The following is a 26,981-nucleotide window of genomic DNA, read 5'->3' as shown; positions in this document are numbered from 1 at the left end:
AAACCGGATGGCTGTCTAGATGCGCGCCATGGGACGCTACAGGCAACAGCATCCGGCCTCGGGTACTCGTATTGCGCAAAGTGTTGGAATCGATCAAGGGTCGTCTTGCAAGTCGGCATGTCGTGGTCAATTGGCCGAGGTGCCCGCATCTCCGATGGTCGCAGGACGAACGACAGCGCGGCTTGCGAATTGAATGCCATGAATGCTGGGCCGTCCCCTCACCTCCACGCCTATCCGACGGTAAATCGTCCCTCTGCCATCTGACTAGGTGGAGACCCCGTACTTCCTCCAGTCACTTCTCTTCACACCTAAATTCCCCGATCCTCATTTCACTCAATTTTCGCCATGGATTTGTTCTAACGCCTACGAGCCTTTGGCGGAGACTGTACCCATCTGTACCATACCACGGCATATTCTTAGACCCGCGACTATAACCAGTCTTCGCAACAACGCGTATCCACAACAATGCCTATCCAAACATTATCCAAGGCCGCCAGAATCATACTGGTCGGCGCGCCTGGAGTCGGCAAGGGCACCCAGACCGAGCGCTTGATGAACAAATTCACTGAGCTCTCGGCCATCAGCTCCGGCGACCTGCTGAGGAAAAATGTTCGGGAGCGGACCCCCCTTGGTAAGTGTGTCGTTGTCGTCGTACGAAGAAGTACTGACTGGCGCAGGCATACAAGCCGAACACACAATGAAATCTGGCAAATTAGTACCCGACGCCATGATCTTGCGCCTTATCGTCAACGAGCTCACGACCCGCGGGTGGATACGAGACAATGCCCTGCGCCCATATGCGCTCAACTTTAGCTCCACAGATATGCCAGAGACTACAGTAGATGCAGTCATGATTCCCTCGGCGGTACGGGCTCCGCGATACACCTTCTCCAACAGGCCATCCGCCTCCTTCATACTCGACGGCTTTCCAAGAACCGCTGTTCAGGCGATACAGCTCGACAACATCGTGCCCATCAACATGGTGGTCAACCTCAACACTCCGAGTGATATCATCATTGATCGCATATGTAACCGCTGGGTACACGAGGCCTCGGGACGTGTCTACAACACTACATTCAATGCGCCCAAGGTTGACGGTAAGGATGATATCACGGGTGAGCCACTCACCCGGAGGGCGGACGACGACCCAGAGGTGTGGAAGGCGCGGTTGAAGAGTTTTAAAGAGAACAACGAGCCTCTGCTTGAGCATTATGACAAGCTGGGTGTGCTCTGGACGGTCAATGGGAACAGCAGCGACGAGATTACTCCACAGCTTTTTGAGGAGTTCGGCAAGCGCTTCGGCGCTGATGACTGATGTAGTACTATGTAACAATCACGTCTTGGCTGGGTTATGGTTATGGTCACGGTTATGGTTCTTTGGTTAGGCCACGTACGATACCTATGTTTATCTCGTTCAGGGTGGTTATACTCGTCGATTTCCGGTGTGCAAACAGCATATGCGCATGTTTGTTGGACAAGTCGCACTTTCTCCATTCACTGTACATGTTTGACCCGCCGTCGATATACGGCGGTCAAGTGCACTCACTAGACATTATTAATCGTTTTTTCAAATCACAATCACTGCACAATGGCCATCATGGAGGAATCTCACCCACTTTATAAGAGCGCGGAGGACTTTGAAGCCATGCATGAGGGTGTGAGGCATCATGCGTCCGCCCTGGACAAAGGCGCTAATGCCGGGTCGTCAACCGACGTCACCGACAACACTCCGAGCTTAACACGACCCCAGCCAGCCAGCCCGCAACACCAGTTCGACGACATACTTGACGACCCCGAATACGATCACATAAGCGATATTGTGGAGCTTAGAAAGAACCACCTAGTCTACAACCGCGACCCCGGGGCTATCCGCAGACACGCAATGGCGGCCGACTTCAGCGAAGGGCGCCTAGAGACATTCGTCGGCAGCCCGCAGAAAGAGTTGGCAGGCACTCAGAACCAATATGTCTCGTACCAGGTAACCACAAAGGTGTGTCTCTGCCCGCAGCTCCACTACCCGTGCATGTTCAGCGTCTGACGAACATCCCCCGCAGTCCGACTTCCAGTCCTTCCAGAAACCCGAATTCTCCGTACGTCGCCGCTTCACAGACTTCGTCTTCCTCTGGAAACAGCTCTCCAAAGAGTACCCGCAATGCGCCGTCCCGCCGCTGCCCGACAAGCACAAGATGGAGTATGTGCGTGGAGACCGCTTCGGCCCGGACTTTACACAGAGACGAGCCCACTCATTGCACCGCTTCCTCAAGCGGATCGCGCTGCACCCGGTGCTACGAAGAGCAGTCCTCGTCATCAACTTCCTGGAAAGTCCCGATTGGAATCAGCATATGAAGGGAAGGTCATCAAGAGCTGCGAGCGGGTCTGAACAAGGCAGCGGCGGCTTCGTAGACGCCATCGCAGACACCTTTGTCAACACCTTTACCAAGATACACAAGCCGGACCAGCGCTTTATCGAGGTCAGCGAGCGAGCTAACAAGCTCAGCGAGGACCTGAACAACGTTGAGAAGGTTACCGTCAAGGTGGCCAGGCGACAGGGTGACCTGGAGACGGATTACGCTGATCTGGCCACACAGTGCCAGAAGCTGACGACCATGGAACCTGCAGTCGAAGGCAATCTGACATCCTTTGCTGCGTCTGTCAATACCACGTCACAGGGGTTCAAGTCCATCCGAGACCATACGGACCAAAACTACCTGACTAGTCTACGCGATATGGACGCCTACATCCAGGCTGTCAAGACACTGCTCCGCACGCGAGAGGGTAAACAACTCGATTTCGAACAACTGAGCGAGTACCTGGCCAAATCAGCCGCCGACCGAGATTCCTTGGCCAGCGCGACAGGAGCCGGTATGGGCGCATCTGGCTTCCTACGATCCAAAGTGGAAGACTTTCGGGGCATCGATCACGACCAAGCAAGGCGGCAGCGGGTTCGCAAGCTCGAGGTTGAGATTGAGCGGCTGACGGGCGAGGTCGAGATGTCTAAGAAGGCTAGTGAGGCGTTTGATGAGCATACTGTCAAAGAGGTGTCGGACTTTGAACGCATCAAAGCGATCGAGTTTAAAGATACACTGGGAGATTTGGCGGATGCGCATGTCGAGTTCTTTCAGGGGACTATTGAGACGTGGGAGAAGTTTTTGGAGGATATGCGCAAGGAGGAGGATCAGAGGAAGGCGGTGCAGGTGTCGTAGAGTTGAGCTACATGTTTTGATGTTTTTGAGCGAGTAAGTGCACGCCGTTTGTTCATTGGTAGTCGCGAGTAATGATAAACCCATTATTACATGTCAGTCAACGCCTAGTCCCTTTGCACTTGAGGTGGGCGGTCTCATCAGATTAGATTTGTACGGGGTAAAGACATGCGTGATCTTCACGTGCAAGATCCATTGGAGCTAAACACATGCGCAATGACGCGCCTGCAACTAATCTCCAGATCCCTGTCTACCGAGCCGGCGGACCCGTCCCTTTAGAAGTTTGACGCCCGCCAAACAGGCGCCCATCCCGTTGTTCATCCCATCCTATTCCACAAGAGACAGGTGCCGACCTGCAGACGCGACGCATCGATTCCCCGCTTCAACCACATGGCCACGACCCTTTCTATAAATTAATCCGCCCCGCACAAACCTCCATGTCTTTACCACAGCCCGTCACGTCACCCACTATGCCGCCGAGCAAAGGTAACGCCCCTTTGCGCCTCAACTCGTGTCGAATCAAGCGACCTTTGCTAATGCGATTCAATTGCGAACAGAAACTGCAAGGCACGAGTGCGTTTCAGAAGATGCGCTGCAACACCTCCGCACGTACAAATACTCGAGCGTCGATAAATCCTTCATCTCGCGCTACATCCTCAAGCATTACGTACGCACACCCCTCTCCTCTCCACGCACGCGCAGTCGGCAATAGGGGACCTGACGTGAGACACACAGTGGAATGCATTCGTCGAGCTCCTGCCGCTGTGGATTGCGCCGAACCTCGTCACATTATTAGGCTTCTTTTTTATCCTGGGGAACGTGGTGCTCCTCGAGGTTTACATACCGGATTTGGTCGGACCAGCGCCCTCATGGGTATACTACAGCTTCGCCTTTGGCATGTGGATGTACTCCACCATGGACAACGTCGACGGAAAGCAAGCGCGTCGAACCGGCACATCGAGCCCCCTAGGCGAACTTTTTGAGTACGTGATAACAAAACATCATGAGCCCATATGCGCCAAAATATCACGATACTGATTGCAAACTTAGCCACGGTATAGACTCTTTGAACTGCACTTTGGCATCTCTCCTCGAGACGGCGGCTGTGGGCTATGGAAGCACAAAGATTGGCGCCTTCACCGCGCTGATTCCTGTGCTTCCCATGTTCTTCTCCACGTGGGAGACATACCACACGCATACGCTGTATTTGGGCTACTTTAATGGACCTACTGGTGCGTTCCCCTCCCCTCTTCACACCTTCCTCCTTTGGTTCCTACTAGAAATTATGCTGACGGTGGGATGTATATGCACAGAGGGTCTGATACTGGCATGCACCTTTATTTGCATGTCTGGCTACTTCGGCCCAGAAATCTGGTCCACGCCCCTCGCAACTTACTTCCCGTCGTACGCAGCGGAGATAGGCAACGTAACGCTCAAGGAGCTCTGGGTGCCCATCATCCTCTTCACCTTCTTCGTCGCGCACCTCCCCGCCTGCATTGTCAATGTAGCCAAGGCGCGACGCAGCAGGAATCAGCCCTTGTTACCTCTACTCAAGGAGTGGACTCCGCTCGTCATCTTCGTCACGTGCACCATTGCGTGGCTGGGCTCGCCTTATTCAAGTTTGCTCAAGGACAATCACCTCGTCTTGTACTGCTTGACCATGTCGCTCGTCTTTGGCAGGATGACGACGAAGATTATCCTCGCTCACTTGACGCACCAGCCGTTTCCCTATTGGACGATTATGCTCGCGCCGATGATTGGTGGTGCCCTGATTATCAATCACCCGTACTTTACCATCCCCGGAACGTCTTTCTTCGGGCCCGTCTCGGCTGGGTTCGAGCTGTGGTATCTCCGTGCGTACTTTGTTTTTGCCGCCGTCGTGTATGGCAAGTGGGCGCACTTGGTTATTACGAGTATCTGCGATTATTTGGGTATTAATTGTCTTACGATTCCGAGCAAGAGTGGGGAACAGAAGAATGGACATGTGGTGGATGGTAAGGGACGAACTGATTAAACGACGATGTTGTTCGTTTGTCCCTTCACGGAAGCGTTTCGATACGATTACCCCTTATCCCCTCTCATAGACTGGGCGGCACGTCTCATCAGCATCACAGCGCAGCGCGGCAATACCTCACGAGTGGTCTCTCTTCATCTGGTCAGAGAGAGAGAGAGACTTACGTTTGACGCTTTCACGACCCGAGCTTGTTGTTTTTGGATACATGGTACAGCTTTATTAATTTCCTTGGATCGCACGATTATGCTTGTTCAGCTGCGATTCAGGCTCTTTTCCTTTCACATTCATCATTAGAGCATAGCGAGTATAGTAGAGCTAGTTTAATCGCGTTTTCAACAACGTCTTTTTAGAAGAAAGAAAAGAGTGTTACAGGTTTAGGTGTTACACGGGGTTAGGCTATACTTGTCTAGGCTTGATCTGTACCAAAGTAAAGTAGACTTAAATAGTAGTAGTACACAAAGTATCGTATAGAAAGCTCTAAGTGGAAAAAAGTTATTATATTCCACTAGCTCTCCTCAAACACCGTCTAGTTACCAGTTCGAACGTGAGTTTGTCTCGGGGTATCCATCTTCACGCGTGGGATGCTCGAACTCTCTGCGTCCATCTTCGTCGAACCTTCCATACTCTTGTGAGGCTCCTCGCGTCTCGCCGTATGTATCCGTCCCATTCTCCTGCTCATCCTGCCTTTCACGATAGCCACTGAGATCCCGCTCTTCTGCCCAAAAAACTTTATACTTCTGGGTTGACTGGTATCGCGCATGCTCATACGCATTCTCACCTGGTTCGGCGTCTTCGGACTCTTCTGCCGCTTTTTCGTTGTACAAGCTCTGATCGTTGTATGAGTCCTGGTCGTTGTAGGAGCTCTGGTCGTTGTAGGAGCTCTGGTCGTTGTAAGAAGACCGCTCCTTGTAAGGTTGCCCATTGTAAGAAGATCTCTCGTTGTCGAAAGACCGCCCGTTATATGCGAAATCTTCTGGTGCGTTCGCGTCGTTCTTCTCTTGCCCTGGCTCTCCATTATACTGATCATCCTGTCGATAGCCGTCGTTTCGCGTAGTGTCATCGTCTTCCCCGTATCGTTGAACCCGTGTGTCGCCGTCTCTGTCTTCTTCGTACTGGCTGCGCTTTGTGTCGTACGCCCAGGTTTCCTGTTCTTCGGTTTCCTGCTCATAATCCTCGTGCTCGGGCTCTTCCTGCGCATACCTTCCCTCTGCGCCATACGCCGCGTGCTCATGTTCGTCTGGAAGAAGAAAGGAGTCAGTTATCGATCAGTCCGGCTCATTCGCGCTAGGTATCTTGACTCAACTCACACTCGTCTTCCTGGGCATCCCTCACGAAATCCTTCTTCTCGCCCTCAGGTTTTTCGTCGTCCAGACTGCATTCCCCGTTTGTAGCCGTAGTCTCGGTGCGCGAAATCACTTCAGCCTCTTCCCATCCTTCCGACCCATCATCCAGGTCTAGTTCTCTGTTTTCAACATCCTGGCTCTGCGTGAGCTTGGTGTTAGCGTTCCAGTAGCTCGTGCCTTTGTACACGCCCTTCGACTTGACTTGGTAACCGGTCTTTTTGGACTTCCAAGTTATGGTAAATGGAACTTCAATGTCAGACTTGGTTGCTGTAGCTATGGCAGTGACCTTGGAAAATGGTTTGGCCGTCGCTGCTATCTCGAGAGTGGCAGTTTTGGTTTCCGTGTTCTGTTTGCCCCACTTGAAATCCTTGGTTTGAGCGACGGAGATTTCGACTTTACCCTCAATGACGCTTGGCCAGCCAAACGTGGCGCTTACAGTGCCCGTGATCGTTATACCATATGAATGCTCAAAGGTGCTAGTAGTGGTCATAGTCTCGGTAAGTGTGAACGTGATTGTTTGAACGCTATCAGTACTTTTCGATTGGGAATTCGAACCTGTGAGAATATCGCCAGTTAGCCATGATTTCCTGAAAAGTCATCTTTAGGGTGAGTTTTTTGAAGAGATTAGACTCCGCTCATCCCCGCAGCTTAGCTTTGCATGAAGTCCGTCGACAGTGCGAACATCATTCTTGAAATGAAATATTGCTTACCAACGACAGCAGGTGTGCTAGACAAAACCTCCTGTTGGTTGATATCGTAGTCCAGGCCAACAAATTCCATGTCTTCGAATTCGAAAGACCAGTACTGGCTATCGTCGGTGGCAGCATCGGCTTTCGCATTGGTGACTCCATCGACGGAAACCACAACTGTGTTGCTGTAAGGATTCATAAGCCGGAACCAATTCTGGCGATCTCCCGTGCCCGGCTCCTGTTTCATCGATGATCAGCAATCAATTCTCTCGTCCGAACGGGAAAGTCAACGAACTAGTTTGAACCACTGATCTGCCCACTTGCCATTGCCATCATGATGATCGACTCTGGGACTCTTCGCTGTTCTGGAGAACAGAACGTTTTCGGTGAACTTGCTCTTCACCAGATACTGTCCTTTGTAATCTCCGTCTCCGGGTACAAGATACCACCATTGGTCAGCAAAGGTATCGCCGCTGAAATGGCCAAAGCCTGGGCTCTTCTCTTGGGAGAAAAGAACCTTCTCCGTCTTCTTGTTTTTGAGACGGAATGAGATTTCCTTAGGTGGGATGAAGAACTTAGACATTATGGTAATAGTAGCTGGAAAGTGTATTGGTCAGGCGAAATGACAGAGCGATTGATTGGAGGTGATGAATGACCTTTAGTAGAAAAACTTGTTCTGCTGTATTCTGGGCTTCCTAAACGTGTTGGAAAGCTACCTTATGTATCTATCAACCGATATACATCCCTCTTCCGAGCCAAATTTTCAGACAAGTGTGCCTTCATCAGCTTGCGCGCACACCGCATACCTTCCAAAACTTTCTCTGGGGCTTTGCAGAGGTGTTACGAGGGTTTGCGTTGAATGTTCCACGAAGGATCCGATTTTTCCTATACCGGGCACCTCATGACTACGAGTCCTCTCGTGTTCTCGAACGTAACAATTCGATGTAGACAGCAATAGACTAGCTATCTACAGGACTTCTGCTCTACGATCATGCATGCTTGTAGAGCTATCGTGCAGATGATCGCGAAAAATTTGGTGGAATGTTTAGATAATTGGTGCAGACGGACGACTGGCGGGACCCGTGGATAGACAGATTAGCTAAGCGATTAGTGAACAGAACAAGAGTGCTGATACAGAGAACACTGGTGCTAGTGTCGCTTTGACCAGCCAGTAAGTTAATTTCGACAGAACGGGCCAAGTGTACTTGGGTTTTTCCCTTGGCATATCGTCAATTACTAGAAAAGAGACTGGATTATTGAAGTACGGCCGTAAGGCACAGTTTTCAACTAAGACATCTTGAATAGGATAGCTACTAGGACTTGCGCTATACAAGTCGAATGCGATAGTTGCTAAACGATTAAAATTACCAAGCAACAAAGGGCCTTGGAGTATGCATCTGTGTCTTCCAGGATGATCCCCCTGGTTAACTTATCATAGCAAAGGAAGTGTATATTAATCTTGAATTAGTATGTATACTTCAAGACGCAAGTCAAAGCACATTTCTTCAGCAAACACTCCCTCCCAATTCTTACCCTAAACAAATCACTCCTCGCGCTTATCGAGTAGCTACGACCATCCCCACGATGCCACCATACAGAAACGTCCTCCTCATCGGCGCTGGCGGCTCCCTTGGCGCCCCTGTCCTTGCCGCCTTTGCCGCGCGCCCAGAATACAACTTGACGATCCTCACGCGTCACGACTCCTCTGCCACCTTTCCGTCGGGCGTCCCCGTCATCAGGGCAAACTATATCTCACTCAACTCGCTTGTCTCAGCCTTCAAAGGCCAGGATGCGATCATCTCTCTCATCGGCGGGCATGCCCTCAGCTCGCAGAACTTGTTCATCGACGCCGCGATACGGGCAGGCGTTAAGCGCTTCATCCCCAGTGAATTTGGGCCAAACTCGCGGAACGAGGAATTTGTCAAATATAACGATGTTGTGCTTCCTGTGCGTGCGGGCATTGTCGACTACCTCAAGTACAAAGAGGGACAGGGTGAGGGAAAGCTCAGCTGGACAAGTGTAATCTGCGGTGGCTTCTTCGACTGGATGCTGTATAGTGGGATGCTGGGATTCGATCTCAAGAGTAGAAGCGTGGAGCTTATCGACAATGGTACGTCCGTCTGTACGTTCACCTCGCTCTCCACTGTTGGCGAAACAGTAGTGAAGATTCTGGACCATGCGGACGAGACGAGGAACCAGTACGTTTTCACAATGTCGTTTCAGGTATCTCCGCGCGATGTTCTGAAGGTGATTGAGAAGGTCGATGGGAAGAAATGGAGTGTTCGTTATACTACTTGTGAGGAGGTGATTGCGAAAGGGAGGAAGAGGTTGGATAACGGCGATTTTGCGGGGATTATGGATTTGACGAGGGGGGCTGCGTTTGGTAGACTAGCACTTGGGGATGAGAGCAAGAATGGATTCTGGAACCAGCGGTTGGAATCGGTACAAGACGAGGATATTGAGGGGGCCGTCAAAGAGGTTCTCAGAGGCCAGGGTATGCTGGGCGAGTAGAGCTAAATTATAGCTATCGGTACGGTCATTGGTCCGGACTCAATTTCGTGAGTGGAGTGTGGGATTGGTGTTGCTTGACATGATTTCTGACAGACTCAGCTTGCTTGTAGTATCTAGCAGGTAACAACGACGTAGTTTCCTCGTTCTGTTTATTAGCGATATGAACACGGAAACGATGTTAGCATCCAAGCTACCGACTTTCGACATGGATACCAACAAATGTAGCACTTCCTGGGATGATATTCGTTCGCCGCTTTTCCTTGTTACATCGATGAGGTGGCGTGTAGACGTCTTCGCCAGGTAGAAAGCGGTAGTGTGTCTAAGTGAGAGAGAAAAACCAGCGCGCAAATGAAGCAGTGTCTTATCCGTTCTTGTCGTACCTTGTGTTGCCTTCGGCGTGTGGGGCTTTGGAGCGGTGCGTTTGCGCTCACCTCACCTCACCTTCCATTTTGGATGAAAACCACTCGCGTAATCTTTTAAACTTTTTCTTCTCTCTCTACAACACACACAATACACAATACCTTTCTTGCACCAGGTTCCAGCTGTCGCGCCGACAAACTCAAGCATGGCTGCACTTCTACCTCACCAACTGCCTCAACCTGTGTCACCGGCTCACGCAGAGCTCGTGTGAGTATCAGAACTTCCAAGCCGACTATGACTAACGAACACAGTACCTATGCGAACAGTTTCCAGTCCCCGCTTCTCCGCCTACCCGGCGAGATTAGGAATCGTATCTACGCCTTCGCTTTCACCGTGCAGCGTATTCAGGTTGTTGCGGTATCGGCTCGCCTCGTGCATCTTGTATGGCCAGAAGACTGGAGAGGCCTAAAACACAGCCAGTTGTACCCGTTGTCTGAGTTGATCTCCAGTACAATGGTGTGTCGGCAATTCTACACAGAGGCCTCTCCCTTGATTCTTCGTTTGAACGAGTTCTGCTTCATCAATCCAGATGACACACAGCGATTCACAGAGGATATGCCGCAAAAGTTTTTGGAGGCTATCGAGACGGTTGCGCTGGCTAATTGTGTGCCTGAAACATTGGAGGGATTGCAGCTAATGGCTGACATTACCCTACCGAGGATGTGTGGACTCAAGAAGATTGTTGTAAGGCCTGGGGTCTCCTTCGTGGGATCTTTCCTCCACATGCAAGAAGTTTTTCGAAAGATGTTTGTAGACGTGCTGAGGAAGGGAGGGATCGGGTACGAGGTTGTCTTTGAGTCTCCAAATTTCGGATTCTAGAGATCTTCTTCAATTTTGTTGAGCGAGACTAGAGACGTGAAATTTATGTAACATACTCAGCTTCAAAGATGCTCGACGGAGGGTCTTTGCGTTCCGCGAGCACCTCGCGCTGGACGTATTCACGACCCGATTTACCTAAAATAGTGGATGCCAATCTGATGCCTATACGTGAAGTTGGAAACACGCGGTGAGCTAGACGATTAAGAAGCATGACTAGAGACTTGGGGATCAGAAGTTCATAGAGAGGATATTGTCTCAATAGTTGGAGACTTTTTGTATTGATCGTGAGTGGTGTTGCTTCGCGCTCCACTTTTGTCAGCCTAAGCGCCCACATCGACCAAGAAAGGACAAGCGTCTTGGTACTGATGAAGCTCTGCATGGCTGTGTCAATACACCCAGAAACCTATCATATCTCCGTCATCTGCTTGTTCAAGTCCCTGCCATCTCCTTCATCCTTGCTCTTGTAACCGGTTTTAGATCCCATGGCCAGTCTTTCGTCTTCAAGCGCGTCTCCGAAACATTTTATGACGATTCCTTACGCCTTGCTGCCGACTTTCCCGAGTCCCGTCGGCTTCGCATGCATGTTGACTCTAATGATGAAGAAAAACTTCCGATCTATCCATACTACCAAAATACCCTGCTTAAACTGCTTCAAGAGGATCCAGAGGTCTCTGATGCGGCACGGAAGAAGATCTTGCGGCAGACAGCAGAAGCCATACAAGAGCTACATAGCAAGGACTGGATTCATATCGGTACAGCGTCCGATTCAGACTACACCTCCCATCACGAAATTCTGATTGACAATCGAACTTGGCAGATATCAAGCCCGACAATATACTGGCCAACTGGACTTGCGATGAAGAGGGTACCAAGACAATCACCGATGTCGCTTTGGGTGACTTCGACATTGCTTTGAAGTGTCCGACAAACGCGGTGATTACCGGCCGTCATGCAGTAGGAAACCACATGTGGCACAGTCCAGAAGCATAGACTGGGAGAGGCATGTCCAAGGCATCGGACGTTTTCTCCTTCGGACTGGTTGTGAGTTTGCCAAGCTATTTTCATGCATCATTATCTCAGAACTTACGCTAAGCGTTAGCACAGTGCATATACACCCTAGGGCAAGAGGACGCGATACTTGTAAACAAAGACAGCGAGGTCGTCAAGAAAAGCATGTACCCAGAGCAAAGAGTGTTACTGCGACATTTCACGTTCTTTGGGCCACCGAACGAAAGGCTTCTCAACCGGATCGACGACGAAGATTGGACAAAGGTTTTGGAGAAAATGAATGAATTAGCTGAGGCAGATTTGGAAGAGAGGCCATTTATGAGCTTTGAGGTGTGGGGACAATTACTGGGCTCCGAAGCACAAAAGATGATCTCTGAAACGACGAAGATTGAACCGCGGGCTAGGTCAACGATAGACGAAGTTTTGGCGCATCCGTGGTGGCAGGAGTCTGTCTGACAGACAGCCAGTCTGGCGAGAAGGCTTTCGTGAAATGTAGGATCGGCGTTGTTTCGAAAGTCTCGATTGAATTTTGGATTTCAACAGTTGAATCCTTCATGCACTCAAGAATGTGGCGCCGAATCGTTGGCCGGCCTCCACCTCAGCCTGATCACCTTGTGTATCGCTTAACCCTAATCAACAATCCACTCTAAATACTCTCTTCTCCTCGTAAAAGCTGTTTTTCGACCTCCTGGAGATACCCAAATATCTATGAGCCGTACATAATGCATCAGCATACGATTTCCTCGCCCCAAGGCACGACCGCAAGCGGACGACAACTCGATCAAGTTGAGCCCCATGTACCAGAAGAGGCTACGACGAGATCGCACGGTGAATTAATCTCGTCACACTCCAGCATGAATCCAGTTCTTCATCCAGATCGCGATCAAGTCCTTGCTCCCACTCCGTCCCCTGCTTCAGACGCATGTTCAGAGATATTGAGACGATCTGCATCTTCCAAACGAACTGATTCCACAGCCAAGCACCCATCTCTCTCCTTACTGGGAAGGGTCTGGGGGTCGAGACAGACTTGGAGGATACCAGCCACAATATTAGGCTTTTACTTCATATGTAAGAATACCAAGTAAGACCGTACGTTCGCCTATTGGCAGTACTAATAAAGCCCTGTCAGCGTTCCTCTGTGCAGCTACGCATTACTGCTTTTTCGCATATCTCGACGGTCGTATCATCTCTCCAGGCTATACGCTCTCCACGAAAACCACTACGGTTCCACAAGCCTACGCTACTACAGTATCGCTAGTACTAGTCACCGCATTTCGTGCCGCACTAGTAGCGAGTATTGGGACATGCTATACGCAACATCTTTGGGCGACGTTCAGAAAGCGTGTGCTTAAGGTGCTGTTCTTCTCGGTATAACTGAGAAAACGCAGGCTTACAATGTTTAGGTCAGCCTGATCGAGGATCTTTTCCAAGTGCAGACAAATCCGCTCCACTTCTTGAACTACCAATTGTACTTCAAAACGCCGATACTCGTAGTTGTTGCCATCTCTTGCTGGCTTGTGCCAATTGCGACATTATACCCTCCAGGTACCCTAGTGGTTGAGATACAGCCTTCTTCAATCGACAAAGATTTCAATGTGTCAGCATTCCACGGGGATCTTCTGGACATCTCGAACGGCAATACTTTAGCTGAGATATTTTGTTCTTATAACTGTTCAGGTGATTATGATTGTGATTCGGGTCCTCCACCATTTCCGGAAGCGACAGGGAATGAGTCGTTGTTCGAAAATTGTTCTGCATATCGGTTAGTCCACCTCATCGCATCTAGATCACAGTACTATCAAGGCTATACCTAGTATGTACTGATTATGCTACAGTTTGAGACCTGATATGATGTTTACTGCACGCTCAAACCTGATCGTGGGCGAGATGTCCAGGCTGCAGCCAGCAAGTAAAGAGAACTCATCGTATGCGCTCGAGTTCTTTGGAACCACCTTGGACTGCCAGACTGTGAATCGCTCCATGGAAAGCATAGTCTTGCAGTCGAGTAGGATTTGGAATTCTCCGAATACGAGCGAGCGGATCTGGAACATCGAATATCCTGAGCCTGACTGTGTGTTAAAGTACAACGAAGAGTCAGTCCGCTTCTCAGGAAATACATCCATCATCTACCGCCAGGCTTATTACCCAGATGCGCCTCAGTATTGGCCATGCTTAGACGGATGGATACCTCATATCAATGACTCGGAAATTGATGTCACTGAATCGGATTCTATCGACTTCCCAGGCTCCGGAATAAATGTCATTGTTCCTGTAACAGAAACAGTTTGCCGTCCAAAGATAGTGAGTTATCACGTCACTATATCAAATCTCGGAGAACCACAGCATGTCTCTTATTCGATCGAAGACGTGGTACCTGTACCAGCATATAATACAAGTTTTGACGACTTCACTGGCGGAACTTTTGAGCAATGGGCACAACTCTCTGATGCTGCATTGATATATGACGATTTTGCGAGAAGTTTTGACCAGTTTGGTACCACTTTCAAAAGTTATCAAATTCAGAACTTCAGCACGACGAATGTGAAGATGCCTTACACAATTGGAAATGGCACCGTCGTTGAAGCATGCGTGCTGGAAGGGAACACCTCTGGACAGACGACGCCGGTGGGTGGCGAGAATCTGCTACAAGAGATCTGGCAACTCGGTGTCTTCGAGCAGCGAATCCATGGGGGAGAAATGGGACATGCATGTCCAGCATTTGATTCCGACATGGCCAATGAGCTTCTCATCAATATCACGATCTCTGCATTGGCTCTCAACAAGCGATTCAAAATTGTCAAGGGAACAGAGACCCTCAATTTCAATGCCTATCGCTTCGAGAACAAGCTCGTCTTAATCTTGCCATACGGTTTATCACTTGCACTCGCCATACCGATCCTAGTGCTAGGATTCATAGCTCTCTACGTTCAGAATCACGGTGTTTCGGCCATCAGTGGAGGCTTTCTGCAGCTTCTTATGACGACTACTGGACACACCTCACTTGAAGCGGTAGTTACGAAAGGCTTTGGCACACTAGGCGGATACGAAAATGTTTCAGAAGAACTCCGGGAAATGGAAGTCAGATTTGGAGAGCTAATTGGAGTCAGCGGAGATGACCAGAAGGAGACCGACACGCTCCTAAGCGGACATGAAGAGCATGCAGATGTACAGGAAGACAACAGGTCACAGTCAGGTTTCGTTACTACGTCTGGGATGGAGCGGTGCGAGAACAATGTTTCAGTAGTGCAAAGAGCTGGTTTCGGTACAGTCGATGAAGTGGGACTATTCAGGAAGAAAGGAGAGTAGTAGTTAGCATGCTTTCCCTTCAAAATGTCATAAAGAAGGAGAGGAAGTAAAGAAAGACTATTTTAGAATGAATAGAAGCTCATAAAACCTGGGCATAAACAAAAGCCCAACTAACACAGGACAAATTCCCGCGCTGAAACATGGCCGTCACGCTCCTGACTCAAAATTTCCCCATCCATGAGTTCGTGGATGTAGCATTCTCCGATGACTTGATACATGTCATCAAGGTAGGGCCTCAAGACCATAGGAAACCTACAGCCAAATAAGATAGCAACGACATCTCCTTGGCGAACAGCTGTAGGGGCCAGTCCCAAATAACCAGTTTCCGTTGTTATGAGAGCTCTTTGTTCCAAAGACAGCATAGCCAAGCGCGAATGACGTAGCGTAAGCTCTACTTCTAAATCTTTGTTATGAGCCGTTGGGAAGAAGCTTTCGAAACTCTGGCCTCCGATACGGAAGCCTCGATTGTGTTTTCTGAACTTATCAAACCTTTGAAAGTAGTTTGACTGACAGATCTTTGGCCGTCGTGGCGATGAACTATATTCTAATGGCCAAGGTACTTTGAGAAGTACATCTCGAATCACACCAGGCTTGAGTACGCCTGTAGTCGCTTTAGGATAGCCCATAATTGTGCCTGGAGTAGCTTTAGAGTGGCCCATAAGCAAGGTCTGCTGGAGTGCTTCGGATTTGCGACTGCCATATCTATTCAAGGTGTAGCGTGATTGAGTAGAACGATGTAGGGGAGGTTCGGCTGCAGTACCATCGACTATGTCCACTTGCAATCCACTGCAAACAAGAAGTGTACTGTTTTTGCCTTGCTCAACGAATCGAACTTTCATGGCTTCATTCCCACTCGCCGAACGGGATCTCAGATACTGGATGTGGTGGCGACCGAATGGTAATCTCCAGTCGGGGACCCACGACGGCCATGCCTTCTCTATGTGGGTACCTACATATGCAATTTCATCCAACCGTCCCGATCTTTTGATAACAGATTTCATAAAGTTTTTATAGACCTCCTGGTCGGAGAGCGAGTAATCTGGAGCGAGATCTGCGGAGATGGCAGGATCCAACAACCCAAGTATACCATAAACCTTGTCTCTTGCATCGGTTGCCTTGGCCCCGCGGACAAGGTTCAGCAACGCAGTCAGGCTTTCTTTGAGATCCGGGTTGTAAACAAGATTTGCTAGGCGGTATATGCGACTGACAATGGACCATACATCTAGGCCCAAGACATTGCCAGATTGATAGGATCGGTCTTGGAAGGCTTTTAGCGACTTTTGAAAGTAGTCAGCACCTAGGCGTATCATTCTTCTCGTCAATCGAAATTCTCCGCACAATATCAACGTCGAATTGTGGTTCATAGCGAGCTCCTGGATGATCCACGCTCGATTCCAATAAGGCTTTTGTGCAAAGGCGAAAAGAGCGGACCATCCATCAGTCAGCAAATCCTTTGGCAGCATAAGTGGATTCTTCAAATACGGATCCAAACAAAGGTGTTGCATCGTCTGAACTGCAACCTTGTCGGTTTTTTCTTCCTGGCCTAACCAGACTATAACCGCCCTGGCTCGACCGTAGATTGCTTTCATACGCTTGACTTGTTCGCTGCGCTCTTCTTCATCTTCCTGGTTAATGCACAATGAATCTACCCAATGACGCATACCCAGACGCGTCTCACGCAGATCTCGCAAAGCTCTCAACGCTACCTCGAGATTCTTCGGAACGTCTTTGTGCATTCCGTTCACGACGATGCTCTTTACATCACCTCGTTCACCCCAGGTGTATGACAAAGCTTCGAAATCTCCCCAGACAAAACGAGATTTGCTGGGTTGACTGTAAGCCTGATTGGGGCCCGTATATATGGCCTTCTCGACTGTCAATTCCTCTATAGCCGCATCTCGTAGATCCACGCATTTCGTAAATTTGTCCCGCATTATTGGGTACTTTTGGGTTGGCGTGTAGCTTTGATCCGATTGGGAGTCAAAAGGACCTTCTTCCAGCGGAACATGCTCGATCGTGCATTCAATAGATTCCTCAGCCGAAATAGAACGGAAAGGACCCAGAAACCTCAGAACGCGAATTTCGTTCTTCGACTTGACGAGGGGCTCGTATCGCATGTTGTGTAGAGGGAGATTAAACAAGAAACGAAGCAAGAACACTTCGAGGTTCGTGAATTTGAAGAGATATTGAACGGAATTGCAGATACGGGGAAGAAGCTGAAAGCTATGCGAGCATGCTTGGGAGGATGGGAACTTGTTCTTCTGCTTTTCCATTCACCGGTTAATAGAGACCGGTGAGGGCTTGAGAGGGTGGGAGCTTTGCAACGATAGGCTCACAGGTCTATGCAGCTGCGGCCCTATACTGGGGTTGGAGGGCGTGACATAGCTAGTTAGAGTTAGACCCTGGGCAGGATGTAGCGCGCATGCGTCTGTAGATGATGTCGAGATAAACGCAACAAGCACATTCTCGCAGTGTGCACCATTATTGCCCCTGCTGTTCAGTATTCTTGGAATTGTTCTAGGAACGATCTGATGTTAGAAAGAGGAAGCGCATATCACTAGGCTGGGGAGAGTATTGCGTTATGGAGCATCAATTGACGAAGCAAGCTTTTCGTGGGATCTGGAGCGCTGTCGAGTGAGTGTGGTAGTTGGGTGAAGTTGCCCGCGGGGTAGGAATTTCGTTTCGTTAGCGCCAACTTTGACTGCCCACATAATTTCTGTGCGGCAACAACCACCTACAGTCACTAACACAAAATGGCACCCGCATCACTACTGGACCTCGTGTCCGCGCTGCCCGACACTGCAGGATGGGGCCCGCCAGTCACTTCCGAGTCGATGCTCGATGGCGTGCCGTTTGCGCCCTACTCCAAGGCGGACAAGTTGGGTCGCATGGCCGACTGGACTGAGGGCAAGGACCGCGAGCGGGGAGGACGCCAACAGTACGGCAACCGCAACTACCGGGGTATGGCTGGATTTATACTACAAAGAAAAAAGAAAGAGCAGCGAACTGACGCTTCACAGACCAGCAGGTATACGGCGCGAACCAGCAGACCAACCCCTTCGCCATCCAGGCCGCCGAGGAGGAGGCCACCTTCTCCGTCGTCGACAACACACGCACATCAGCCCGCGGCCGAGGTTTCGGACGAGGCGGCGGTACCGTCTTCCGTGGACGAGGAGGAGCGCGAGGCGGGCAGGCGCAACGCGGAGGGCGGGGCACCTTCCAGCGTGTTGGCGGCCGTGGCGGAAACCAGTACGACAACCAGCGCGGTGGACGTGGAGGCAGGGGAGGACGCCGTTTCGGCTGGAGGGACGACAAGCCCCAGCGCAACCGCGATGCCTCGGTGCAGGTCAAGCCCGAGTGGAACGTCATGGAGGAGATTGACTTCTCCCGTCTCAGCAAGCTTAACCTGGATACCCACGAAGGCGAGGACATCGACAACTACGGTTTCCTCTACTACTACGACCGCAGCTACGACAAGCAGCCCGGCGCGAGGACCTCGGAGCGCAAACTCAACGTCCTCGACCGCGCCGCCTACAATGTCACCACGTCCAGCGATCCCATCCTGCAAGAGCTTGCCGACAAGGACGAGGCGACGGTATTCGCTACCGACGGCGTCCTGTCCATGCTCATGTGCGCCACCAAGTCCGTCTACTCATGGGACTTGGTCTTCACCAAGCGCGGCAACAAGGTCTTCATTGACAAGCGCGATGGCTCAAGTCTGGACATGGTCACCGTCAACGAGAACGCCGCCGACGCGCCCCTCGAAATTTCCGAGGGCAACAAGGACTCCATCAACAGCCCCGGCGCCCTCATGCTGGAAGCCACCCACATCAACAACATCTTCCCTCTGCAGGTCGTTTCCGAGTCCGAGACGCAAAAGATCAACATGCCCCACGAGCATCCCTTCTACAACGAGGAGGTCGAGACCGACCCGCCAGCGTCCAAGGCATACAGGTACCGCCGCTTCGATTTGTCGCTCGACAAGGATGAGGAGCCTCTGCACCTTGTTGTCCGAACAGAGCTCGACGCTGTTGTCAAGAACAACATCAACGGTGAGGACCAGTACCTGACCATCAAGGCCCTGAACGAGTTCGACAACAAGGCACAAGGAGCCGGTGGTGCGCTCGACTGGAGGTCGAAGCTCGCCAGCCAGCGTGGTGCTGTCCTCGCCACTGAGATGAAGAACAACTCCTGCAAGCTTGCTCGCTGGACTGTACAGAGTATCTTGGCCAAGGCCGACACCATGAAGCTTGGGTATGCATTTCCATCATTTCGCATTGATCCCGACTAACATGATAACAGTTTCGTATCCCGTACCAACCCCAAGAACAACAACGATCACGTCATCCTCGGTGTCCTTACCGCCAAGCCCCGTGACTTTGCCGCTCAGATGGCACTGAACCTCAACAACGGCTGGGCTATTGTGCGCACTATTGTTGACATGGTACTTCGCATGGACGAAGGCAAATACGTCCTTGTCAAGGACCCCAACAAGTCCCTTCTCCGCCTCTACTCCGTGCCCATGCACACCTTTGAGGAGGAGGATGTTGAGGAGATGCAGGCGGTTGAGGAGGATGAGGAGTAGTTTTCTCAAAAAAGGGAAATCAAAAGTGGTGTGGTTCGAATTCTTTTTCTCAGCGATAACTCTGTAGGGATGGTTTACATGATAGACGACATACCATTGAATGACGATGCTGGACAAATGCTGTCCTTGAGCTGAATGAGTAATTCCGTCTGTGATATAAACATCATATCCTGATCCAGGAGATTATTTTCTGTATGATACGCTGTCACATTCGATTTGGAAGGTATGATCACATCTGATAGTATGGCATTAAGATCGTGCACAGACCGAATGCAGCTGCCAAGTAGTGGCGTCGGAGATTGCTAGACTGAACCCTTGCTCACGTCAACACTTGACTTCTACTGTCCTTCCATGTAACGACGATTCGTGCGGGCTTTCTTTTGGATCGGCTCCACATGTTCTACGATGATGGATATTGAACACCATTACCTCTACTTGCTTGCAATCAATTATGGTCCATGAGCACGAACTTTTGGTTCACATCTCCGCACCCGTTACCCGTCAAAACGACCAACTCTATCGTTCCTTGGCTAACGCTTATCTCGACTTCGAACCCGCCAGAACCCATGGAGACAGGCCACCACAGCCTGGTGCAGATGTGTCTAGCCAGGATGCGGATGTTTCCCGAATGAGCGACCCGGCGGCACTAAATCCCGGTAGCTCATTCGACTCCAACGTCGACGCCTCGTTTCTATCAACGGGTAAAGATTCTTATGGCAGTTTCCCATCAGGCTTATCGCAAATACAAGATAATCATGCTCCACCATCTAGTCGGCTTGCCCGTCTAGAAGAGATCCACCAGAATTGGAAGGCCCAAGTAACGACGACTCCCAAATCAAGCGCTGCTAGTAGACAGCGGGGTGCAGAAGATTGGTATGATGGGGAAGAGGAAGAGTGTGAAGATGTCGACACGGCGTTCATCGAAGATACGCAAGAGGCAAGGTCGGCGCTGCAAAGTCAGATGCCGGATAGCTTTGAGATGACTGACGAGGACATTTCGGCAGACGGAATAGACGAAAGACATGTTGAATCTGATGAATATGCTGGCATTTTTACGCAAGAAGTTCCTTTGGACGGCGATGAGCCAAGTGAACAGATGAATGCTATCACGAGAGAAGAACCGCCGCAAAGTGGGCCTGGGAGCAGCTCTCCGATATCTTGGGAAGATTCAGACGAAGCCGAATTGGTCGCTGAGAATGCTGCGCAAGAAGATCCTCCGTCGCCCGATGCACCAGCAGAGCCCATACCTATTGCTATAGCAGAAGATACTGCTCCGTCTCCACCTACGCCCTTGCCAAAGGAACCCGCTACAGTCGTGGATCGTCGTAAGAGTGCGCGCCTACAGGGAAGTAAAGGAGCAGAGGTCAAGTCGCTTGGCAACCCAAAAGCCCGTCCAGAGTTGGAGTTCGATAGCCTACTCACAAGAGTAAAACGAAGAAGCTCGCGCCTGAACGACGCGTCAAAGCTAGCGGCCCCCTTCAAAGTACCCACTACAGTTGCGAGTCGTCGTAAGAGCACACGCCTGGAAGAAGCTGGAGCAGCAGCAGCAGCAGCAGCAGCAGCAGTCAAGACGCATGTTGCCCTGACTCCGCCTCCCGCCCCTACCTCGACCGTTGCAAGACAACAGGAAGCCCTGCGCTTAGACGAAGCGCCCAAGCCAGCAGTCCCAACACCACAACACGGGATCGAAAGCCTACACGAAGCCGACTGTGACCCCGGTGCCTCCATCGACTTGTCTCTACTCCCATATAGCGTCCTAGCGCCCGAACCCAAGATCGGCATCACCACCCCTCTAACCTGGCCCTCGCAAATAACACCTTACCTCGCTTCACTCAAAACCCAGCATCCTAGCAACCTTTTCCAACCTCTGAAAAAACTGCACACCCCGGCACCTGATACGCGCGGCTGGTGGTCCGTCGACTGTTCGCAATGGCCCGCAACGAGGCAAAAAAACTTTTGGGACGCAATTTGTGGACGGCTGAGGGATGGTAGACTGGGTTGGGCTACGAGCTTGCATCGCGAGGTTGGTGCGAAGCATGGTGAGGCGGGGGATTTGGGTGAGGGGAGGGGGTTTTGCTGGGGTGAGCTGGTGGAGTGTATGTGGTTGGTGTTGTGGGATTGTTCAGAGGGGAGGGTGGGAGGGATGGGGTGTAGATGGGTTGATGCGTGGGAAAGGGTGGTTTTTGAGATGGAGTAGAGTGTAGTGTCAGGGTTAGTCTTTTTGATATTCAGAGAGCAATGTGTGTCAATCTTTAGAACTTGTTCATATGCAGATGTTTATCTTGGAATGAACTTGTTGGTTCTCAGTTCTCTGGGTGAGTGGGAGGTTGTTGATTGTTGGGTCCATTGCCGAATCAAGTCGATACGCGAGACCAACGTCGCATTCCTGCACGCGTGAAACATGGATGCCAAGAGACACGTCTGGGGTCGCTGACCCCCAACATATCGAGCACCACAGCGGGCGCGCAACGTGTCTTTCGATACTTCGAGCGATGTGATAACGTCACCCGAAGAACGCGATCATGTCTTCGCAACCGCAACCGCAATCGCACAACGAATCGCACAGGGTCGCTAGCTCCGACGCAGGCACCGATGACCGCACCCTCTACGACCACACCTCCGACGACGAAGCCTACGACGGCCGGCCGTCCGGCGACCTTGACGAGCGCGACCGCGATATCTTGGACTCGGAGGATGAGCGCGAGAGGCTTCTTACGCGCGAAGATGGTGGGAAGGGTATCCTAGGGCGTAAAGGCTCTGGGGTCAAGGTCGGCAAATGGGACAAGAAGAGCGAGACCAAGGGGCGCAGGAAAAGCGGCAATGAAGAAGCGAGTGCGCTCATGTACGAAATGGAAGAGGGTATTGGCGCATCGAGTACCAGTTTCCGGTCAAGGAGAAGTTCCCAAAGCGATGAACAGCGTTTACTTGCGAGCGAGCTGCAGAGAAAGGTATGTAAAGTCTGCGAATGCGCAGATGAAAAAAGCTAATACTTGCTACAGACACGCAGGAAAAGCCTATGCCGACGCATGGCCATCTACGTATCCATCATCGTTCTCTTCGTTGTCCTCCTCGCAGCTACGTACAATCTGTCCACCCCAAAAGACGTCAAGGGCGCAGTAACCCTGGTATCAAACGGCACCTCGCTCTTCGCTCCGACCACGATTCTCATTTCCCTCGACGGCTTCCGCGCCGACTTTCTGTTCAGAAACCTGACACCCACGCTGAACCAATTCGTCCAAGAAGGCATCTCGCCAAAGTACATGATGCCCAGCTTCCCCAGCGTCACGTTCCCAAACCACTACACAATGGCCACGGGCATGTACCCCGAAGCACACGGCGTGGTAGGAAACACGTTCTGGGACCCTGAACTACAGCAAGAGTTCTACTACACAGACCCAGACCGCAGCCTGCAAGCGCACTGGTGGGGCGGCGAACCCCTCTGGGTGACGGCCGAGAAACAAGGTGTACGGACGGCGGTGCACATGTGGCCCGGTTCCGAAGCCGATATCCTGCATCAGGAGATTGCTTACGTTGACAAGTACAACGGCTCCGAAGTGCTTGCTAGCAAGGTCGACCGCATCATGTCGCTCCTCGACACCCCTGGCCCCAGAGACGTGGGCGCCAAAGCAAATGCGCCCAGGCCCCAGCTCATCGCAGCGTACGTCCCCGACGTCGACGGCGACGGTCACCGCTACGGCCCCAACAGCACCGAGATCCGCAAAACGATTGCAAGCGCCGATGCCATGGTGGGAGGTATCCTGTCTGGTCTGCAAGCACGCAACCTGACCAACATTGTAAACGTCATCGTCGTGAGCGACCACGGCATGGCTACCACGGACGTGACGAGACTGATTCAGCTCGAAGACTTGGTCGATACCAAGGAACTCGAACATACGGATGGCTGGCCGCTCTACGGTTTACGCCCTAGAGATCCGGATTCTCTACACCGGCTTTACAACCAGATCAAACAACGCACAAGGGAGAATCCTAACGTGGACGTTTACTTGAGAGACGAGAATATGCCGGAGCGGTACCACTTTAGTCGCAACAAGCGCATCGCGCCTCTCTGGATCGTGCCCAAGACGGGTTGGGCGATTGTCACGCGGGACGAATTCGACGTCGAAGCGGGCAAGAAGAAGGGCCAAGTATACCATCCGAGGGGTCTGCACGGATACGATTTTGAACACCCGTTGATGAGAGCCGTGTTTATTGCTCGGGGCCCGGCTTTCCCGCACACGCCGGGGAGCAGAATGGATCCGTTTCAGAATATCGAATTGTATAACATTGTTTGCGATACGTTGGGCCTCGAGCCCGCGCCGAATAATGGGACGTTGCGTCTGCCGTTGAAACCAGTCGGGTTGCACGACGACGACGAAGATGCGCCTGGGAATGAGAATCACACACCCGAGGACCCCGTTCCTGCTTACACTATTCCCTCTTCTTCTTCTTCGTCTTCGTCGACAGATCTCGCGTCCATGGACTTGAACTCCTTATCCTCCATTGCAGCATCCGCGTCCGGAATGGAAGATACTTCTCCTTCGCTTCACGACCCAGTAGTACCGGCCCGGCCCACTCCGGCAGATGGAAGTAAAGACGAACTCAAGAATAAGGAAGGCGACAAGGAAGCGAGCGAAGGGGCGGAGAAGGAAAAGGAGAGTTGGTGGGAGTGGTTGACGCATAAAGCTGATGGGGTCAAGGATTGGGTGGATGGCTTCGTTCATGATCATGTTCCAGGGGGGAAGGAGGAGGGGCAGGGGAACAAGGGTGGGTGATGATGCGGGGAACAAGGATCGATAGCGAATAGGGATTGAGGACCTTGGGATTGTTTCTTTCTTGGTGTAGATGGAGTTTCCTTTTGGAATAAGGGTTTGATGGAACTCTTTTTTCCTTATGGAGAATATTTTTCTTTTCATCCAGATTTATGGATTCTGTGTTAGAGTGTTAGCTGTGGAAATAATGATACCCAATGTCTTTCTTTCTTTCTTTCTTTTCAGCTTGGCCCAGTTCTATCAATCAGGATTGACACACATATTTTTCATCAGTACAGTTCGGAGACTCGAGTGTAGTTATGATGGCTAAATTATTTCATTTCGTTTCATTTCATCGCAAAATCTCCACAAGTAGAAAAGAAGAGGTGAGAAAAGAAGGGCTAAAGTCTACATGATATCGCACTTTGCAGGCAATCCACACGGACCGCCCTCTTTATCCTTGTCCTCTTCCGTCTTCTGCTGGGGTTGCGAAGAAGACGCAGCAGGAGCAGTAGTAGAAGTAGGAGCGGCAGTAGCAGTGCTACCATTTGTCGTTGCTCCATTCCCATTCTCCACCGTCTTGTTCTCAGCAACACGACCAGCAGTCTTTCCATCATCTAGTCACTGATGCGCCTTGGCAACAGCCTCGTAGAAAGCCTTACCCTGAGCCTGCGCAATGTTCAGCTCAAGCTCACTGGGCTGCCTCGATCCATCGCCGGCAGAGAAGGTACCAGCACCCCATGGGCTTCCACCGTGGACCTCCTCCAAGTTGGCCAACATGCTAAACGCAGTCTTGTAGCCCAGGGGAACGTAGATGAAACCGTGGTGCACAAGCGTGCTCATGCTGGTAATGGCAGTCGTCTCCTGGCCACCGCCCAGGGTGCCCGTCGAAACGAAGACACCGGCGTACTTTCCCCAAAAGGCGCCTTGTTGCCATTGCTTGCCTGTCTTGTCCCAGAAGGTCTTGAATTGTGCGGGGAAGTTGCCGTAGCGGGTGGGGATGCCGAAAAGGATGCCGTCAAATTCTTCGAGGACAGCTGGGTCCTCGAGGACGGGGACCGATGAGTCCTTGGGGGGCGCGTACATCTTGTCGAGGACTTCCTGAGGAAGGGTCTCGGCGACTCTGTGGTTGTCATGTTAGTGAATGCTCTTGAGATGGGATGGAAAGGGGGGAGGCTCGTTTGGTGAAGATGTGAGCGGCTGTGGGAACGATTGCGAGCTTGGGATCATGGTGTTGGGTGTGTTGGATAGAGGTCACATACTGGAAGAGCTTGGCATCACCGCCAGCCTCTTGGATACCCTTCAACTCAGCATCGGCCTGTTTGTAACCATGTTAGCAGAGGATCTCAGTTGAGAGACTGGAGAGGAGAATCATGCGGGGGGCCGTTGGGTAGACAGCAACTTCCACAGGACAACACAACAGGATCAACGTACCATCTTCTTGATGTGGCCGTACATGGAGTAGTACACAATCGCGATCTTGGGAGCCATCTTGAACGAATTGGGGTATCAAACAAAGTCAACGGAGAGCAAGTGAAGTAGGACGTGTGTGTTGAGGATAAGGAGGTAAACTGGAGAGCTCTCGAGGGGTGGGGTGGTCTCTTCTTCTTATACTTGACACCAGCTACCACACAGATGGACCCTGTCGGTTTATCCTATCTTGCCCCTGGCCCCGATCTCCAGCATCTCGAAATACATCATGCCATACACCGGTCCCATAGCACCGAGACCACCTCATAGGGCCAGCTGGGTAGCTAAGCTTGCTTGCATAGCAGTTACCAACAGCTTTGCGCCATTCTGCCCCTCATAGCCGCATCGCTATCCTGCATGGAGCATGGCCGCACGGCTAGCGCCCCACATATACCCCCGATGCAGTAGCGTCATGGATCATTTCCAACGATTACATGAGTCTTTGGTAAGTGATTGCCAATGGGTTTTTTTTGCACTTCGCTGGCAAAATACGATCATGCTGGACTTTCCCACCGGCATTTTTCTTGTTACAGCCTTCCGGCAAACCTGCCACTCTCTGCTTTCTCTCAACAGAGCCCCCGGGTCCGGCGTACGACTTGGTTTAGTGCGGTCTTCTTCCGCCCTCTTATTCAGCAAGCATATCGGTCGGCGTTCGGCGTGCCGTGCCAGATCTGGTGCTTACCACGTTTGAGTGGTTAGCACGGCGTAGCCGCTTAGGTAAGGTTGATAAGCTCGGATAGAGAAAGAGGTTGACATCCGGAGTACAGCTAGCTGCTGTGAGGGAATGACTATGCGGTGTGTAAGCAGACACTGCGGAAATGTACCTTGGGCTTGTCCGCTTTGGGAGAGTGTGGGTGCGTGGGCTGCA

The 26,981-nt window shown here is 51.3% G+C and overlaps 13 protein-coding genes across 13 annotated transcripts; 10 read left to right on the top strand and 3 right to left on the bottom strand.

Moving 5' to 3' along the window:
* Positions 1-465: 465 nt before the first annotated feature.
* AA0111_g5394 (hypothetical protein) lies at positions 466-1,315 on the top strand (the record flags this gene model as incomplete). The annotated part of the gene is made up of 2 exons (XM_028651499.1): positions 466-631; positions 678-1,315. 2 exons carry the CDS (start codon positions 466-468, stop codon positions 1,313-1,315), a joined length of 804 nt encoding a protein of 267 aa, XP_028507218.1.
* A 282-nt stretch (positions 1,316-1,597) lies between these two features.
* Positions 1,598-3,203, top strand: AA0111_g5393 (Sorting nexin-4; the record flags this gene model as incomplete). The annotated part of the gene is made up of 2 exons (XM_028651498.1): positions 1,598-1,990; positions 2,055-3,203. The coding sequence occupies 2 exons, from the start codon at positions 1,598-1,600 to the stop codon at positions 3,201-3,203; spliced, it is 1,542 nt and encodes a 513-aa protein (XP_028507223.1).
* A 467-nt stretch (positions 3,204-3,670) lies between these two features.
* AA0111_g5392 (hypothetical protein) lies at positions 3,671-5,214 on the top strand (the record flags this gene model as incomplete). Its single annotated transcript, XM_028651497.1, has 5 exons — positions 3,671-3,686; positions 3,758-3,867; positions 3,936-4,183; positions 4,251-4,432; positions 4,514-5,214. The coding sequence occupies 5 exons, from the start codon at positions 3,671-3,673 to the stop codon at positions 5,212-5,214; spliced, it is 1,257 nt and encodes a 418-aa protein (XP_028507224.1).
* Positions 5,215-5,744: 530 nt separating this feature from the next.
* AA0111_g5391 (hypothetical protein) lies at positions 5,745-7,829 on the bottom strand (the record flags this gene model as incomplete). The annotated part of the gene is made up of 4 exons (XM_028651496.1): positions 5,745-6,451; positions 6,522-7,112; positions 7,268-7,484; positions 7,542-7,829. 4 exons carry the CDS (start codon positions 7,827-7,829, stop codon positions 5,745-5,747), a joined length of 1,803 nt encoding a protein of 600 aa, XP_028507221.1.
* Positions 7,830-8,830: 1,001 nt separating this feature from the next.
* AA0111_g5390 (hypothetical protein) lies at positions 8,831-9,757 on the top strand (the record flags this gene model as incomplete). The annotated part of the gene is made up of 1 exon (XM_028651495.1): positions 8,831-9,757. One exon carries the CDS (start codon positions 8,831-8,833, stop codon positions 9,755-9,757), a length of 927 nt encoding a protein of 308 aa, XP_028507222.1.
* A 565-nt stretch (positions 9,758-10,322) lies between these two features.
* AA0111_g5389 (hypothetical protein) lies at positions 10,323-10,996 on the top strand (the record flags this gene model as incomplete). Its single annotated transcript, XM_028651493.1, has 2 exons — positions 10,323-10,384; positions 10,429-10,996. 2 exons carry the CDS (start codon positions 10,323-10,325, stop codon positions 10,994-10,996), a joined length of 630 nt encoding a protein of 209 aa, XP_028507032.1.
* Positions 10,997-11,573: 577 nt separating this feature from the next.
* On the top strand, positions 11,574-11,986 carry AA0111_g5388 (hypothetical protein; the record flags this gene model as incomplete). The annotated part of the gene is made up of 2 exons (XM_028651492.1): positions 11,574-11,748; positions 11,814-11,986. 2 exons carry the CDS (start codon positions 11,574-11,576, stop codon positions 11,984-11,986), a joined length of 348 nt encoding a protein of 115 aa, XP_028507031.1.
* Positions 11,987-13,852: 1,866 nt separating this feature from the next.
* Positions 13,853-15,310, top strand: AA0111_g5387 (hypothetical protein; the record flags this gene model as incomplete). Its single annotated transcript, XM_028651491.1, has 1 exon — positions 13,853-15,310. The coding sequence occupies one exon, from the start codon at positions 13,853-13,855 to the stop codon at positions 15,308-15,310; it is 1,458 nt and encodes a 485-aa protein (XP_028507024.1).
* Positions 15,311-15,420: 110 nt separating this feature from the next.
* Positions 15,421-17,427, bottom strand: AA0111_g5386 (hypothetical protein; the record flags this gene model as incomplete). Its single annotated transcript, XM_028651490.1, has 1 exon — positions 15,421-17,427. The coding sequence occupies one exon, from the start codon at positions 17,425-17,427 to the stop codon at positions 15,421-15,423; it is 2,007 nt and encodes a 668-aa protein (XP_028507023.1).
* A 636-nt stretch (positions 17,428-18,063) lies between these two features.
* AA0111_g5385 (Eukaryotic translation initiation factor 3 subunit D) lies at positions 18,064-19,895 on the top strand (the record flags this gene model as incomplete). Its single annotated transcript, XM_028651489.1, has 3 exons — positions 18,064-18,271; positions 18,331-19,564; positions 19,613-19,895. The coding sequence occupies 3 exons, from the start codon at positions 18,064-18,066 to the stop codon at positions 19,893-19,895; spliced, it is 1,725 nt and encodes a 574-aa protein (XP_028507026.1).
* A 451-nt stretch (positions 19,896-20,346) lies between these two features.
* AA0111_g5384 (hypothetical protein) lies at positions 20,347-22,092 on the top strand (the record flags this gene model as incomplete). Its single annotated transcript, XM_028651488.1, has 1 exon — positions 20,347-22,092. The coding sequence occupies one exon, from the start codon at positions 20,347-20,349 to the stop codon at positions 22,090-22,092; it is 1,746 nt and encodes a 581-aa protein (XP_028507025.1).
* A 325-nt stretch (positions 22,093-22,417) lies between these two features.
* On the top strand, positions 22,418-24,667 carry AA0111_g5383 (hypothetical protein; the record flags this gene model as incomplete). The annotated part of the gene is made up of 2 exons (XM_028651487.1): positions 22,418-22,843; positions 22,895-24,667. The coding sequence occupies 2 exons, from the start codon at positions 22,418-22,420 to the stop codon at positions 24,665-24,667; spliced, it is 2,199 nt and encodes a 732-aa protein (XP_028507028.1).
* A 384-nt stretch (positions 24,668-25,051) lies between these two features.
* Positions 25,052-26,134, bottom strand: AA0111_g5382 (Minor allergen Alt a 7; the record flags this gene model as incomplete). The annotated part of the gene is made up of 4 exons (XM_028651486.1): positions 25,052-25,260; positions 25,306-25,766; positions 25,906-25,961; positions 26,078-26,134. 4 exons carry the CDS (start codon positions 26,132-26,134, stop codon positions 25,052-25,054), a joined length of 783 nt encoding a protein of 260 aa, XP_028507027.1.
* Between the last annotated feature and the right edge of the window lie 847 nt (positions 26,135-26,981).

This window comes from Alternaria arborescens (assembly GCF_004154835.1).
Source record: "Alternaria arborescens strain FERA 675 chromosome Unknown contig_10, whole genome shotgun sequence".
NCBI classification, from domain to species: Eukaryota; Fungi; Ascomycota; class Dothideomycetes; order Pleosporales; family Pleosporaceae; genus Alternaria; species Alternaria arborescens.
This window is presented reverse-complemented; position numbering and strand designations above follow the sequence as displayed.